General features: G+C 38.8%; 1 protein-coding gene across 1 annotated transcript in view; it reads left to right on the top strand.

Moving 5' to 3' along the window:
* Positions 1 to 2,071: 2,071 nt before the first annotated feature.
* SLC39A8 (solute carrier family 39 member 8) overlaps positions 2,072 to 15,107 on the top strand; it is a 52,025-nt gene continuing 38,989 nt past the window's right edge. The window contains exon 1 of the mRNA XM_042870960.1: positions 2,072 to 2,123. Within this exon, the coding sequence (XP_042726894.1) occupies positions 2,073 to 2,123 (51 nt within the window). The 5' untranslated portion in view covers position 2,072. The remainder of the gene's footprint in view (positions 2,124 to 15,107) is intronic.

Raw genomic sequence — 15,107 nt, 5'->3', positions numbered from 1 at the left:
GCGGCGCAACGGCCGCGCGGGAGAGCCGGGGCGGGGCGGGAGGCAGCGCGCGGCCGCTGGGGGGCGGCTCGTGCCGAAGGCTCGCGCAGCCTCGCGCCCTCACAGCCCGCGGCGGGAGCGCCCTCAGCGCTGCGCGGGGCAGGTGCGAGGCGGCAGGCGTCGGAGCACTCCTACGGGCCCCAAGAAAGCCCCGAAGGGGGAAATATGCACGGAGGAACGTAAGCCTACTGATGTAGTACACCTTGCCGTTAGCTTCTTTGTAAAAGGAGGTTTACTGATTATCCGCCACCTGAAAACAGCACGAGCAGGGAGTATAGGCTACGCAGCATCCTGTGGGTTCGCCCTGCCCCTAGCAGAGCAGATGTCCAGGCCGGTTAACTGCTGTAAAATGGCTACAAGTCTCACCACTAACCTGATTTCTCAGTGCTGAAAGGCCAGTGCTGCAGAGCAGTAACAGAGTCTCTCACTGCAACTGAAGAAAGCCAGGCTGAACCGTGTATAACATATCATGAACATCATGAACATTTCATGAAATACTGCTGGGCCTTAAACTCATTTGCTGAGAAGCACCTCTGAGCACAGCCAGTTTGGCTCATCTGAGGCACATCAGCCAGAAACTCACTGGCACACTTGCGATGGGCTCGATTTTCTGGTGCCAGAGCCACCTAAGATGGCAACTCACTCATTTAACTCAGAGCTGAAAATCATAAATGATGAGAAAGGTTAAAAACTCAAAACAACAGCATTGTGAATGAAATGATTTTTGCTTCTTGTGTTGAAGCAAGAGACTCCTGTCCAGAGCAAAAATGGAGCCAGAAGAAATGACGTCAAATCATAAGCAACCTGTTAATTAGGTAAGGAAAAAAAAAGGGGAGTTTTTACCAGCGAGTAGTTATGTACCTGTTTTTAACACTATATGTACAACTCAATCACAAAGGGAGATTCTGCTGCTGAACACTCCCAATCCGTCCACGTGTAGCTGATTCCATCCATAGCAAGGGAGTAGGTTCAGCTATGCAAACAGTTTGTCTACAAACTCTGGCTTGGAACAGAGATGTGCTTATTTGAAGTTGGTAATTATACTGCAAAAGGTGCTTAGAAATGCACCAGTTTGTCTCTATCTCTTAATATAGGAACTGAAATCTCATACAGGTTACTCATAAGAGTGTACAAGATAACAGCCATTTCCTTTATCCGTATTGCCAGTCTGTGATGCAAATCTAAAGGTACATTCACCCATTGTCTTCCCGATCCAAGTTTTCACAACTCAGCAGTTCTGAATAAAATGTTTTTTCTTAGGGGTAATTCCTGTACTCCCAAGACCTAGTATTAATCCATTTCATAGAAGCAAGTGCTCTGCAGTAAGCAAAGCAAGTAAGAAGAGAACTGGGTACTAGAGCTCTGGAAAAAGGAAGTCTAGATAGATTTAAAATAAGAGAAGTGTTCTAAAAAAAGATTAATTTGAAAGAAAAGATGCCGTGTCACAGCTAGTCACAGGCATGCTCACAGAGCAAGACCTGCATGAACAAGTACCAGGAAACCAGACAAGACAGAGAAGTTCCAGAGCTTAAGGAGACATACCTGGTAGATTTGTTTTAAAAGGATACAATATTGAATACTCACGCTCAGCTTTCCTGGTGGAATCCTAAGCAGTTTCCCAAGCATCTAGGCTTTTAAAGAAAAATGCTTTCTGAATGATATTTAGAGTATAATTATGTCATTCTTATAACTCAGTACTGTAATGGGAACATTAACTCATCAGAAACCTACCATAGTATCAGACTGTAAGTCCACTATTTTGTAAAACTGTCTCCATTGCCCACTCTACGTACATGAATTGCTCAAAAGCACATGATTCCTACCTGAAAATCCAAATAAAAAATTACTTCTCTAATCCCATTTCCACCAAGAAAGCTATGCAAGGCTCAGGTGTGAGCAGCTTGTAATCATTAACAATGCCACCTCTTTCCTGGAGAACATGGGCTGCACTGTTATCATTAGGACACTTCTGCACCTGGGCACAATCAGTTCACAGATGAAGTGTATTTAAAGCTGAGACTGAAAGGGGGGAAATGGTTAGAGTTGTGGTAGGTTCTCTGGTAGCAATGGAGGCAAATCAAGAGGTAAGGCTTTCTAGTTTTACCCTTTCCAGTTTTACCATTGCTTTAGTGGGCTATCTTAGTGTGAAGTCTGTGTGTATTTAAGTTTTTTGACGTATTTTAAAAATGTGCAAATAATCTAGGAGTTGCCCTCTGTTCTTGCATTGCTATGCTTGCTCTGAGCAAAATTTCTGAGGTTAGAAGTCTTTGGCTTTGATGTTTGCGTTTTTTTTTTGTTGTTGTTGTTTTTCCAATTGCGTAGCTAATAGTGCTAAGGAACAAGGCTTTTTCTCTGAGAAATAAGTTGTTTTTTTTTTGTTTTTTTTTTTTTTCCTATAGAGATATATGACAATGGATATATTTAAGACAAGCAGAGACTATGGATATTATTTTTTTTCACTTTATTGAGTATGCCCAAATTAGTTCAAAAAAAAAAAAATCAAGTTTCCTGATTCATTTTCTCTTTCTGAAGTATTTACTGGAACTGAGACAGGATCTTTTTGTTCCTTCTTTTCTTTCAGTATCTGTGATACTTTAAACAGGAAGAAATGAGGGGAAAATCTAAAGTAGCTCTTGGGTAGTGCTTCCTTCTAAAACTTCCAGTTGTCTTCATTGATCTGGTAGGCTGTGATATTCAAATCTCTTCCTGGTTAATCTATTATTTATTTTTGACCCAGAAGTTCTAGCTCCAAAGCTGATTTGCTTTGGATGGTAGCCAGTGATTGTCTAGCACATGCTCCAATTCTCAGAGAGTGTTATCAGAACTTAGTTAATGTTTACTGTTAGCTCTGCCATTATCACCTGTAATTTGAATCCACCAGGAGCAAGAAAGGAGAGTATATTAACAAGTTATGTGCGTTTATATAATGTTTTATTATTTTAAGACAAAATATATATTGAGCTGTGGTGAAGTAGACAACAGAAATAGTACAAAATGCTTAAATAGACAAAGTACACGTGGAAAGGCAACAGCAGTTTCTGGAGTTCAGTGATGCTACTAAATTTGCACACTGTGGCATCTGTGAGAAATATTTTCTATTAAATATGATGATTTGATCTGGTGGATGGTGATTTGACATAAATTTATCATGCATTTAATCAGCACATAGTTGAAAATAGCAATACCCTGCAAAACTCAAAATGGTGTGGTATCCCCTGCAAGTCCATGGGCTGTATCCCAAACGTGCTTTTCACTTGTTTTTTGTGGAGCTGAGAGTCAGATGTAAGATCTCAATATTGGTTTTGAAGTGTCTCAGTTCTGTAGCTGGGTTAATAGGCTGAAGTTCCAGTATGAATTGGGTAAAGTGTTAGAACTGTAGCGAATGATTTAAATAGTGGAAAGTTATCGAGAATATGGAGGGGGAAGACTTAGTAGACTTTGATATGCTGCTTTACCATGTTGCCGTAGGTGTGGCAGATCAGTGTGATTTGTAGACAAAGGGAAACTTCTGGAGAGAGCTGCTGGTAAAGTGGAAAAGATGTAAAAATAAATCAAACCAAAAAGTGATAACCGTGAAAGTTTGAATATAATTAAATATTGAGCAGGTGTACGTTAATCTTATAGCTGTGATATGGTATAGGTAATCACTTACATAAAGACCTAGAAAGAATCAAGCAGAGAGAATGTACATCACTTTCTAGAATATGTGCTCTTGTCATCCCTCAGTATGGCTGTGTAATGCTAGGCTTCCCTCCTTCCTTTACTCTTATGCTGACTGATAGCAAGGAGCATTTTGCAGTAAACCTCTTGGGTATGTTTAAGATGGTGGTTTGTACATTCTGTATTGACTTTGCCATAAGCTGCTTTCAATGGAGAGCTACCCAGAGCACTGTGAGAAGTCACTAGCTAATTAAATTGCCTGGCCCATGGAGCTGCTTTATGCAAAAGATAAGGACTGCTCCTAAAGCATTGCCCGAGCCTTGCAACAGTGGTACACGACAATAACTACATACATGTATTCTCAGAATAGAAGTAGTTGCCTGTAGAAATAATTTTCCATGATATGTAGTAGTGTAAGAATGTAAATGGTAATGTTAATGTGAATGTTAAGAGAACCAAAAAGATTGCTTTTTATAGCAAAAAATTGCTGCAGTAAGGAGAGTCACAGTTATGAGCTGTGATTCCTGGCTATGAATCTAATAATCTACCAGTCTGTTTTTCACAATTAAGGCTTAGTGCAGACTGTGATTAGTCTGTTCTTTTACCACTTGGCTATCTAGTACTTTGGCCAGCAGTTGAAGGCAGAGGGATGGTATTGTTGTTTTGTTTGTGTTTTTCTTTTTTTCCACTCGATTTCAGTGACAGCATGTTCTTACCAGTCCACTGCACTCAGTCCTCTCTCTTTCCACCTACTCTTGCCATGTTATGATTAATTTTGCACTATGCTCAGTACTTCCTACATGAGTGGGTTTGGTTTCTCTTCATAGCCTTTTGCATGTCTGAATCATATATACTTCTAACCTTTATGATTACACCCATCAGAATGCTGTTGAGGGGTCCTACCAATTTCCCAAGAAACATAGGTTCTTCCCATTTCATGGCTGCATATGTAGAGCCTCAGCAGTGTCTCACATAACTAACTAATGCAATCAGGAGCAGCTATTCAGTACTTCGTTGCTTTTTGTTAAACTTATATTTAATATATGTTGAGCTCAATTCATGAGGTTTTTTGGTCGCGAGTTCTGAATAGGATTGATATGAACTCCCTATAGAATGCAGGATTCAGCTAATCTGACTCTTAATTACTGTTATTTTGTGCTTTTTTTTAATGCCTAAGTATAGGAAAGATGTTCCAGACAGCTGAGCTTAATAGAAGTATTTAGAGAAAACATTTCCTCTGCTGTAAAGCTTTTGCCATTTAAAAACAAGGTCTGTTCTGAAAGTAATTCCTCCTGTATGATTATGTTGGCCTACAGCATCAGAGACATATATTTGTGTTGTGACAGTAGAGTTTTGAACCTTCCCAACAATATTCCATCGTATTTTGCTGCTGTGTGACAAATGGCAGCAGAGGGGCAGTTTGAGAACACTGCATCTGACACAGAAATGCATATGAAACAAAGGTGTGGAAACAAGTTCCTCCACATGGAGAACCTCCCTGAAGGGAGGTTGTGATGAAAAAGGGTCTGGCCTCTTCTCCCAGGCAAATAGTAGGACCCGAGGAAATGGCCAGAAGTTGTACCAGAGGAGGTTTAGGTTGAACATTAGGAGAAACTTCTTCTCTCAGAGGGTGGTCAGGCACTGGAATGGCTGCCCAGGGAGGTGGTGGAGTCGCTGTCCCTGGCAGTGTTCAAGAGGTGCCTGGATGAGGAGCTACGAGATATGGTTTAGTGCTTGTGGCACTGATAGGAATGGGAGGGTGGTTGAACTAGATGATCTTGTAGGTTGTTTCCAACCTTGTGATTCTATGAACTTGCACCTCTTGACATTCATCAATGCTTACTGAGCACCTATGGAGACCAAGCAGTTGATGTGAGCACAGTGAGGCAGAGATGAATATCAGTTTCAGTGTGGTAGCAACAATGGTGGCAGTGTTGGAATTTAGCAGAATTTGTGCCAGATGGGTCCCATGAATGCTGACATAAGAACAAAAAGAACATCTGCAAATTTGTTAGGGCCTACTGAGCAAATATGAGGCTGAAGGTGACAGGTTTCTGAATGGAAACATTACCAGTGCCAGGATGTGATGTCACCACTATAAGCCAGAGTCAAAATGGCAGTCCATGCAGTGGCAACATGTGAATTCCCCACTGAAGAACAAGGTGAAGGTGCAGCCCTCAGTAGGTAGAGTGACATGCACAGTCTTTTGGGATAATAAATGGGTAATCCTTCTGGATTTCCTGAAACCTGGACAAACCATCAACTCTGACCACTAACTACATTGTGATACTGACTAAGCTGGAGTCTCAGACATCTGGAGTCAGGCCAGAGAATAAGGCAACCATATCTTGCAACATGATAATTCTAGGCTCCATTCAGCATTTCATCTCATCAGCATTGCTGATTTTTGATTGGACTGTCCTGTCACACTCGCTATATGGTCTGGATTCTTGACTTCCATCTATTTGTGCCAATGAAATACGGGCTGTGTGGGCAATGTTTTCCTAGCAGCGATGCCATTATAACATCTGTAAAATGGGAGAACACCTCTGCTTGTGCAGATTTTTACAAGCATGGCATGCAGGTTCTTGTTCATTACTGTTTAAAATGCATAGCTAATGGCAGTGACAATGTTGAAAAGTGGTATTCTGTAGCCGGGAACGTGCTCTATCAAATAGTGTTATTGTACTCTTTGTATCTGCTGTAGTTTTCATGGAAATAAGAGGTGTTACTTTTGGAGTGACCTATGTGCATAGTAGAAAACAGAATATGGAAGCACTAAGTGGCACTCTTGTTGCTGTTTGAGCTCATGCAGTGACTTAAGGTCAACTGTTGGTAAAAGTAAGTTTGAATTTCCTGAGCTATTTTGGTTGCAAATATTAATCCTCTCTCATAATTTGTGCTGTTCTTAAAATTCTGATCCTGGGGCCTCTGGATATGTGACAAGTTTTCATGAAAACTTAAAACTTGCATTTAAAAAAAAACAAAACATAACTATCAGCATTTCAGAAGATGTCTCAAATTAGTGTGTGTTTTTTTTTTTTTTAATTTAAGGCAAATCTTGTGGTGCTAGGAGACTTTATAATAGTGCAAGATTGTGGAGTTAACAGTGAATGGTGAAATAACACAAATCCCTAATGTGATGAATCAGGCCTCCTAATAAAAAGACTTGAAGGGAAGTAGGAACGGCAAGTTAGCTCGTGGATTTGGTTCCATAAAACATCTTATTTACAGCCTTTCCTCTGAAGGTATGGAGGCTAGTATCCTTTTCAAGGAAAGTAAATTCTTATATAATACGAAATACTAATAGTTAAAGCTGCAACATCAGAAACAATTCCAGTGCTAAATTTGTGATAAATTTGTGTTTGCTGATGAAAAGCAAGAGAACATGTCATCAAGAGTAAGAGAGCAGCGCGACAGATCAGGGTTTTGGGAAAGGAAAGGGACCTTCATCTCTTTGCTGCTCTACACAAAAAAACAAGCAATAAGTGATGATAATGGAAGAAGCAGTGTTCTTGTTTCTTTTTTGATTTCCTGATTGGAAGCTAAAACTGTAGGTGCCTGTGTGATAATGGGGTGGATTTTTTTTTTTCATTCTTCCTTTCTCTTTCAGTGTTTAAGAGCATGGTGCAGAGGACTCTAAGCTATAAATAAATATCCTGGCACCAAAGCCAGAACTGGTATGACCCTGTAATTGTGTTGCTGTTTCCAAGCACGTTGGCTTGGATGCTGTCATACTTTTATAGCCTGCCCTGCTTTAAAGATTAAGGAGCCCTATGTAGTGCTGTGACACATTAGGGGTGTGCATTTGTGCAAGCTCAGGGTCTCTTCACTGGTGAGACTTTACCTCACGTATGTGCACATGAGTTTTTTGACCTGAGGGTAGGGAAGTGGATTTTCATTGTCTTCAAATGTTGCTATTTATCTAGTCATCCAAATAAGAATTATGGGACTACTGTTTAAGCCCTGGGGTCTACTTACAATGACTCTGCCCAACTTTTAGCATAGTGCTGCCAAAAACTGGCTGTGTCCAAAGGCACAGGTAGCACAGTTTTAAAAACAAACAAACAAACAAAAAAAAACAGTGCTGCTTGATTGAGATCAATAGCACACTTGTTGACCTGTCTGGATGTATGGCTGGTGGCTGAGAAAGGATCTCTGCCTTTTCTACAGAACTGGAAATCATCCTAACGTTGGACTTGTGACTGTAAATAGTAAGGCTGAGCAGCATTTGTGAAACTGCTCAAGTATTTTCTTCAAACAGTACTTAGCTTTGCAATCGTTGTATTGCTCTGCAAGAAGGAAAAGTGGGCATCATGGTGACATCGTGAATGCTTCTGGGTTGGTTCTATTGGAGTTCTGTCTGTGGTCAGGCCAAGTTAGAAAGCTGTTCTCCGTGTGATGCAGGTGCTGTTTGTATTCTAAGGAGACAAAACAGAAGTCCAGGGAAATGATGATTTAAAAAATGAATGTCAGGAAAAATATGAAGCATGAAGAATCTCACTTTCTATATTTCTATATTACATCTATATTGAGCAAATCTGTCCTAACAAATCAGCTCAATATAGATATCCTGCAGAGGCATCTTCCATACAAAACAAAGGAATTTTTGTTAAGTTATGAGCTGAAAATAACTGCCTATAAATAAGAAGCACTCATCAATAGACTCATAATACTAATATTATGAATGGTGCTGTGTATATTTTAAAAACAAACTTGTGGTTAGTGGAAAAATTCTAAGAATCTTTGTTTTTCTCTATAGATTCCTAGTGTAACTTCAAAGAACAAACCCTGATTGTTTATGTCAAAGCCTGAAAAAAAGTGGGAAAAGTAGAAGTGATTGATTCCTGTTCAGTAGTGCATGTAATCCTTAAATGTTTACCCATTTCACAAACAAACAAAGCAAGGTGAAAAGCAAACAAGTCTCCAAATTGTGGTTTTGCTGACTTAGATAGCAAAACACTTACTCTTGGTTTGATTCTCCACTGTCAGACAGTAGCGTGATTTACTTTATTTATCCTGGTTGACTGAAACACCAACGCTAAGAAGCATTAAAACTGAATGGCAGCGCAAGTCAGTCTCCTGAAGTACCAATTGTTTAACTGAGCCACACCTTGTAGGAGAATGGCTTCAAAACCTTGAAAGAATATTGAATAAACCTGAAACTGGAAAAGGCCAGATCTGATCAAAATACCCATGACTCATCTACTTTATCAATATTTTATGTGAGGAGGTAGTGTCATTGGTAGGAAAGTACTGCTCCTATGGCTCTTGATTGAAAGTTCTGAAACTAGAACTAGTGATTCCCTCTCTAGAAGATGTTCTGCTCATGAACTGTACGAATTGAAACACAAATACTGACCAGGAAAGTAAACCTGGAAGTTGGATTACTGAGCCATAAAACCCCGATGCCCTTTATTGCTGTGACTTACCTGCTACTTGCTGTGACCATAAAAAAAAAAAAAAAAAAAAAAAGAAGCTCTACCTCTATTAACTTTAATCCATTATGACCCAAAACCATCAATCACCATTGCATCTTAGACACTAATTAGTTCTTGGTGTTACTGAAATTAAGAAATTTTTATCCTGAAGTTTTTTTTTTTTTTAGTGAACAAATATTTCTGAATTTACTGGTAATCTTTTTTTCTCCCGCTATTCCTCTCCCAAAGTAAGCACGTAATTCCTTACTTGTGATAAAATACTATCAAGTCATGAAATGATCAAGTTGTAACACAAATTTGGACACTGTCATCTCAAACTATCAGTAACTTTATGACTTCCTGTGGATTGCAGCAGTGTTTTTAAGTCCAACTGTGATTCATGCCTGTCACAGAGCAGGTCAGAGATTCCAGCAGAGAAGCCTGATAAACTGAAGTGCGTGCCCAAACCTGTTACAGTTCTTTACCCAATGGCCAAAACCAGCCACAAATTTTTCTCTTCTGTCATCTTAACCCTTGGCAAGAAACAAACAACAACCAAAAAAAAAAAAAAAAAAAAACCAAACCAAAAACAAACAAAAAAACCCAATAAAAACAGCTATTTAGTTTCATTATGTTTGTTATTAAGTTGTCTTAATAACTATGCAAAGTACCTTCTTCAGTGCATATTTCAAAGCCATATCATTGTGGATAAAAAACAACTCAGTTCCGGCTCTTTTTAACTCCAGCATGTGCTTTGGTGCCAAGACTGCTGTAAGAGCCTCCTCTGGGCTCTGTTTAGAACACATGCAATCAATAGATTATTTTGCCAAATTCTTGCTGGTCATTTTTACAAAGGAAAGCCTCCCATTACTTTTGACTGCTAAATCTTTTCCATTTCGGCCTGCATGGAAACATCTGAAAGAGAAGTTACTGAGCAGATGCGAGAGAAATAAAATGTGTAAGACAGTGGTTCATAGAGAAAAGACAGATCTAATACAGATCCCTCAAAAATTAGTCTTGTCTCAAAATCCACTGAGAAAACTGATGTATTCTGCTTTTAACTTCTGCCTTAAAGAAGCATATGACACTTTGAACCGTTTCCAAATTTGGTAATGCCCACATGTCAGACACTTAATAGTCAAGTACTTCTCCCAAGCTATGAACAGCAGCTCTGGAATCTCCAGATTTGCTAAAATACATCTTACAAAAACCTCGGCAGTGTGTCAGACTTCCTTCATCAATCTGAACTTGTTTAATGAGGACCAGAGGGGGAAAAAACACAGAGGAAATTCTGAGTAAATGGCATCAATATTTATCAGCGTCTGTCTTGGCTACGCAAGAAAGGAGACAAGCTTGACACACAGCAAACAAAAAAAGCCCCGGTGGATTTCTGTGTAATCCATCACATTAAATACTATCCCACACAGACAAGTGGGGATGGTACTCTGCTTGCCACAGCTTGGAGGGTTTCCACAACAGAAACAAGTACCAAAGAACTGCAGCACAAAAGGAGGTCAGAGAACTAAGGAGATGACTGTTAATATGAGAGGTTTCTAAATAGTAGGTGACCGCAGAGAAGAAGTTGTGTGTTTGGCGATGCCAGCAAAGATACATTGGCACTAGAGTCACCTGATGAAGATCCCACTGCCTGCTAGGAGGCTAATTATGAAATCATGTGACAGACAGCCTGTAGAGCCCCAACAGGAGCAAAAAACTTTGTTCTCTCAAACTATCATAGCATATGGTTTCTGAGGAAGATGCTGTGCTGTTTTTTCTCCTTTCTATGCTTTCTTAAGCTGTGAATGTTTTTGTTCAGAATAGAAGTGTGAAGTAATGAGAAATGTTTTGGAAAAGATTTCTGTTTCCAAAGAACTCATGTACTTTGTGATTGTGTGGGAAGGAATATATTTAAATTCCTGCAGGAATTAGAACTAGGCTCTGGGGAGAGAATTTAAATCATGAGCCTCTTCTGAAAGAGACAGTCTGTGCCCTGTCAGAGTTTTTAGGCTCTGCCTTTATGGGATACACAGAAGTAACAGAGCTGTAGTATTGATGGTGAGTACTGCAAGATGGTGTCCAAGGAAAGGCCCAATGTGGAGAATCAGTGAAACAATATTAGTGGCAGGATTTCAGTTGCAGACTGTTATAGAAGATCTGCCTGTCAGAGTAAACAGATAAAGGGCTTTGAGAATCTGAAAAAGATTTATTAGTTATCTGCATGGTACAAAAGCAGGTACTCTTCAGCTATCTGGCCAAACTTCTGAGAAATGCTAGAGGGGAACTGACTCTGGTGAAATGGTAACAGTGACAGAGGGAGATTCTGCAAAGATAGACTTGATGTAGAAAATCAAAACGTAAAACCTTCATACATAACTTTCTGAAATGTGTTTAATATGCATGCAGTGCCAGAGTTGGAGAGTTAGCTTCAAAATCTGCAAGAGAAAATGTCACCAGGAGAAAGGTTTGAAAGCAATTGTGAAGTGGGCAATAAATGTGAGAGGTTATGGGAAATGCACAGCACGCCATGCCTAAGAATCCCTGTCCTCTAGTTACTTTAACTGAGGACATGCCCACAGAAACCAATATTCCAGATTTTCATTTTTCCTTTGCTGTGGGGCCAGGGCATTATGGGATGTGATTCACCATTCACAAACTGGGCTCTAGTGAGAGGCATACTCTTGTGTTTCCTTCATGAACTCATACGGAGAGACTTCTAAACTCTGTTGAGGTAAAGGACAAAGAGATGTTCCTGTGTATCTCTTTGAGGAACTTCACCTCTTCCAATTGATCTGGAATGAATGTTAATTATCAAACTAATGTAATATTATTAAGATACCTAAAATTACTCTAACATTTGTTAACTTACTGCATTTCATGTTCTGTGTTATATAAGATTTGCAGTCACTTGATTGAATTCGCTCTTTAACTCATTGTATGGTTCAAACAGTTGGAAATAATCCATGTGTTGGTGCTAATAAATCAAAGATTCCTTTCTTTACTAAAGTCTGCCTGGTCTGGGGCCTTGCTTTCAGGCTAGGGTAAGGTCAAGTTATCTGCATTAGTGCATTTCTTCCACTTGTATTTTTAATACAAAATGCATTTTAACAGCAAAAGTGTTCCTAAAACATTTCTCCCAGGGATGATTTGTTCTGTTTAAGAACTTCTTAAAGACATCAATATGAAGGCTAACCGATACATAAAGAACCAACAAGGAATATTTAGTTTAGGACTATAATGTGTACATGGGCAAGTGAAGGGGGAAAGGATCTGCTGCTGAAGTCTTAGGGACACGTGTAGCTGAGAGGCTGCAAATGTCAACCCTGAAGGAAGGTGTATCTAGTAATGTTAGTTTTGCTCATTTGTTTGTTTTTACATAGTGGTAAGTAACATTAAAAAAAGCCATGGGCAAATCAACAACATGCTTCCAGACCAGTACGAAGTTTCATTGACCAAGACAGAGGAATACGTGTAGACCAGGGAAAATAGAGTGAGATATTGCTGCTTATTTGGTAAACAGTGAGTTGAAGGGATGAGTAATAACTTTATCATGTAGATAAGTGTAGTCCTGTTGTATTTTGTTTAAGATACAGCTTTTGGTATGTAAAATAAGGATATGCTATCTATATGAATGTTGGTGTGTTACTGAGTCACAGCCTTAATATTCCTTGCCTAATTGCATGCCCATAAATATACAAATTTTGAGTCACCTATGATGTTTGGTGTTTAATTACAGTAAGTCCGTTAAGTAGCTTAGGAAGGATTTAAATCTAATTTAATTTTGTCTGACCAGCTCCAGCTCTGTTTGGCAGCCAGGCCAAACTTGCTCAACTCAGCAGAGAATAAATTGTACTGTTTCTAGTGTGCCCACCAGTATGTGCTATTCAGGTTTTATCACTAGTCTGGATTTCTTACTGTTTTTACCCTGAATATTGAATCACAATCCATAAAACTTCACAGTTCTAAGTGATTTTCTTTTAAATGCCTATTTCAGCTTTTGCTGCTTGTCTAAAATCAAAGAAGTACAATGCAGAATGATATACTTCTGAAGAAAATTGTACAATATTGCTTCTAGATATCAAAATAGGCCCGTGCAACTGTAAATTGTGTTATGAAAACATTGTAGTACATCTCCTTCCCATGAGAATGATGAATACTTCAGCACTTCCAAAGAAAATTAGCTCTACTTTCTCAGGCACAGAGCACAATATTATTTGAGGGAGCAGAAGGTAAAAAATAAAAATCCACAGAAACAAACAAACGACAAAAAAACAAACAAACAACAACAACAACAACAAAAAAAACAAAAACAAAAACGCCTCAAGAAAAGATCATCTTAGCATCTTGACAGCCAGAGAGAAAAGGCTTCCTCGGAATCCCTTTGATTCTGTCCTCCCGCAAAGGGATTTCACAAACCAAGAGAATAAATAACTGTCGCACTACTGCCACCTACAGTCTGGCTGTAAAAATGCCAGCTTTGGGGAGAGAGCAGAGGACGTAATCGAGTCTTAGTTGTTCCGTTAGGAAGTACTACAATACAAGGCTGATGATTTCAGGTACTTTCGAGATTCACCTACGGATCCTGAAATGCCTTTGTGAAGGCATAGCTTATTTTTCTAGCTTGCATTATATTATAGTTGAGTTTTCTTGTAAATGCTAACAAATCACATCCTAAAATCTTAATTTCTTGATTTCTTAATTTGTTGCAGCAAACCATTTTTATAGACACTAGATGTTAACATGAATGAGTTACTGCTGATATGAGGCATGTCTTGGGAAGTGGGAAGAAGCTTCTAGAAGGCTTGGTTGAAAAGAGATAATGCCCACAGTATCTGTCTCTGATCTCCCTGTCACTGGGAATGCAATAAGTTGAAAAAAGAAGTGATCCAGAAGCAGAGTCCCAATAAATAATGCACATAAAAACTACAGAAAGTGGGAATTTAAAACTTTACTCTTTGGCAAGTTCCTTGTTACTGCCAGTAAAACCATTTTTTTTTTTTTTTTCTTCTTCCCTGCCCCTTCCCTTTTTTTTTTTTTTTTTTTTTCTGGTGAATGTCAGCCAGTACTTGAAAGATTTAGTCTTAGGAAGTGAGGAGACAGCAAGTACTTAGGGAAATAGTCATCTGCCTCGAGGGATAAGAAAATACTCAAAACTGCTCCCACCCCTTTGACCATCCAATGTGCTGAAGATATTCAAGTGGTGGCACTTATATCATTACATTTGTTCCAGAAGTAATGCAGGCACATACATTTCTGTGAAGCCTCTTAATTAAAGATGTTATTTCACAGCCTGTTGTTGTGTTTTTTTTGTTTGTTTGTTTGTTTTTTTTTTTTTTGGGGGGGGAGGGTTGTTTTGTTTTTTTTTTTTTTAGACTTTAGGCTACTGTAGTAATATGTTCAGCTCCACTTGATGGCGATATAAATATAGAAAGCATGGGCTAGTTTAATTCTGTTAACTATATTAGCTCAAGCTTCAACTGTTTGAAAAGTTTGCCAGATTATAGCCTTCTTTTCAGGTATTTATAAATAATCAGAATCAACTCAGATAGTCCTAACTAATCAAGTAGGGTTAAATTTTTCACTGGCTTAAATAATGATCACTTGTATAGCTATATGTTTTGCAAAATGATGAAATCCTTTTCCATAATCAGAGCACACAAGTAAGAAATTGAAGATAAGCCTACAGGACAATGTGTGCATTCTCCTTATGCCATTGCCTTTGTCACAGATGCTGTAAGCTTGTTGATGGAGAAAAATCAAGCTGTGAGCAATTCTGGCATTGATGGGTGAGGTATCTGTGGCACTGAAGTGTCATCTTATTGCTCTGTTTTTGATAGTAAGTTGTATCATCAAATAAGTCAATATTAATTGGAAATTCAGGATACTTCATGATTCAACTCACTTCCTATCTCTTCTTTTGGTAATGAAATAATTGTTGAGATTTTATATATATATATATATATATATATATATATATATATATATATATAT

This window comes from Lagopus leucura, unplaced genomic scaffold, assembly GCF_019238085.1.
Source record: "Lagopus leucura isolate 7727_CA_CO unplaced genomic scaffold, USGS_WTPT01 Super-Scaffold_100004, whole genome shotgun sequence".
Lineage (NCBI taxonomy): Eukaryota > Metazoa > Chordata > Aves > Galliformes > Phasianidae > Lagopus > Lagopus leucura.
The sequence above is the reverse complement of the archived record's forward strand: the minus strand, read 5'-3'. Positions and strand labels throughout refer to the sequence as shown.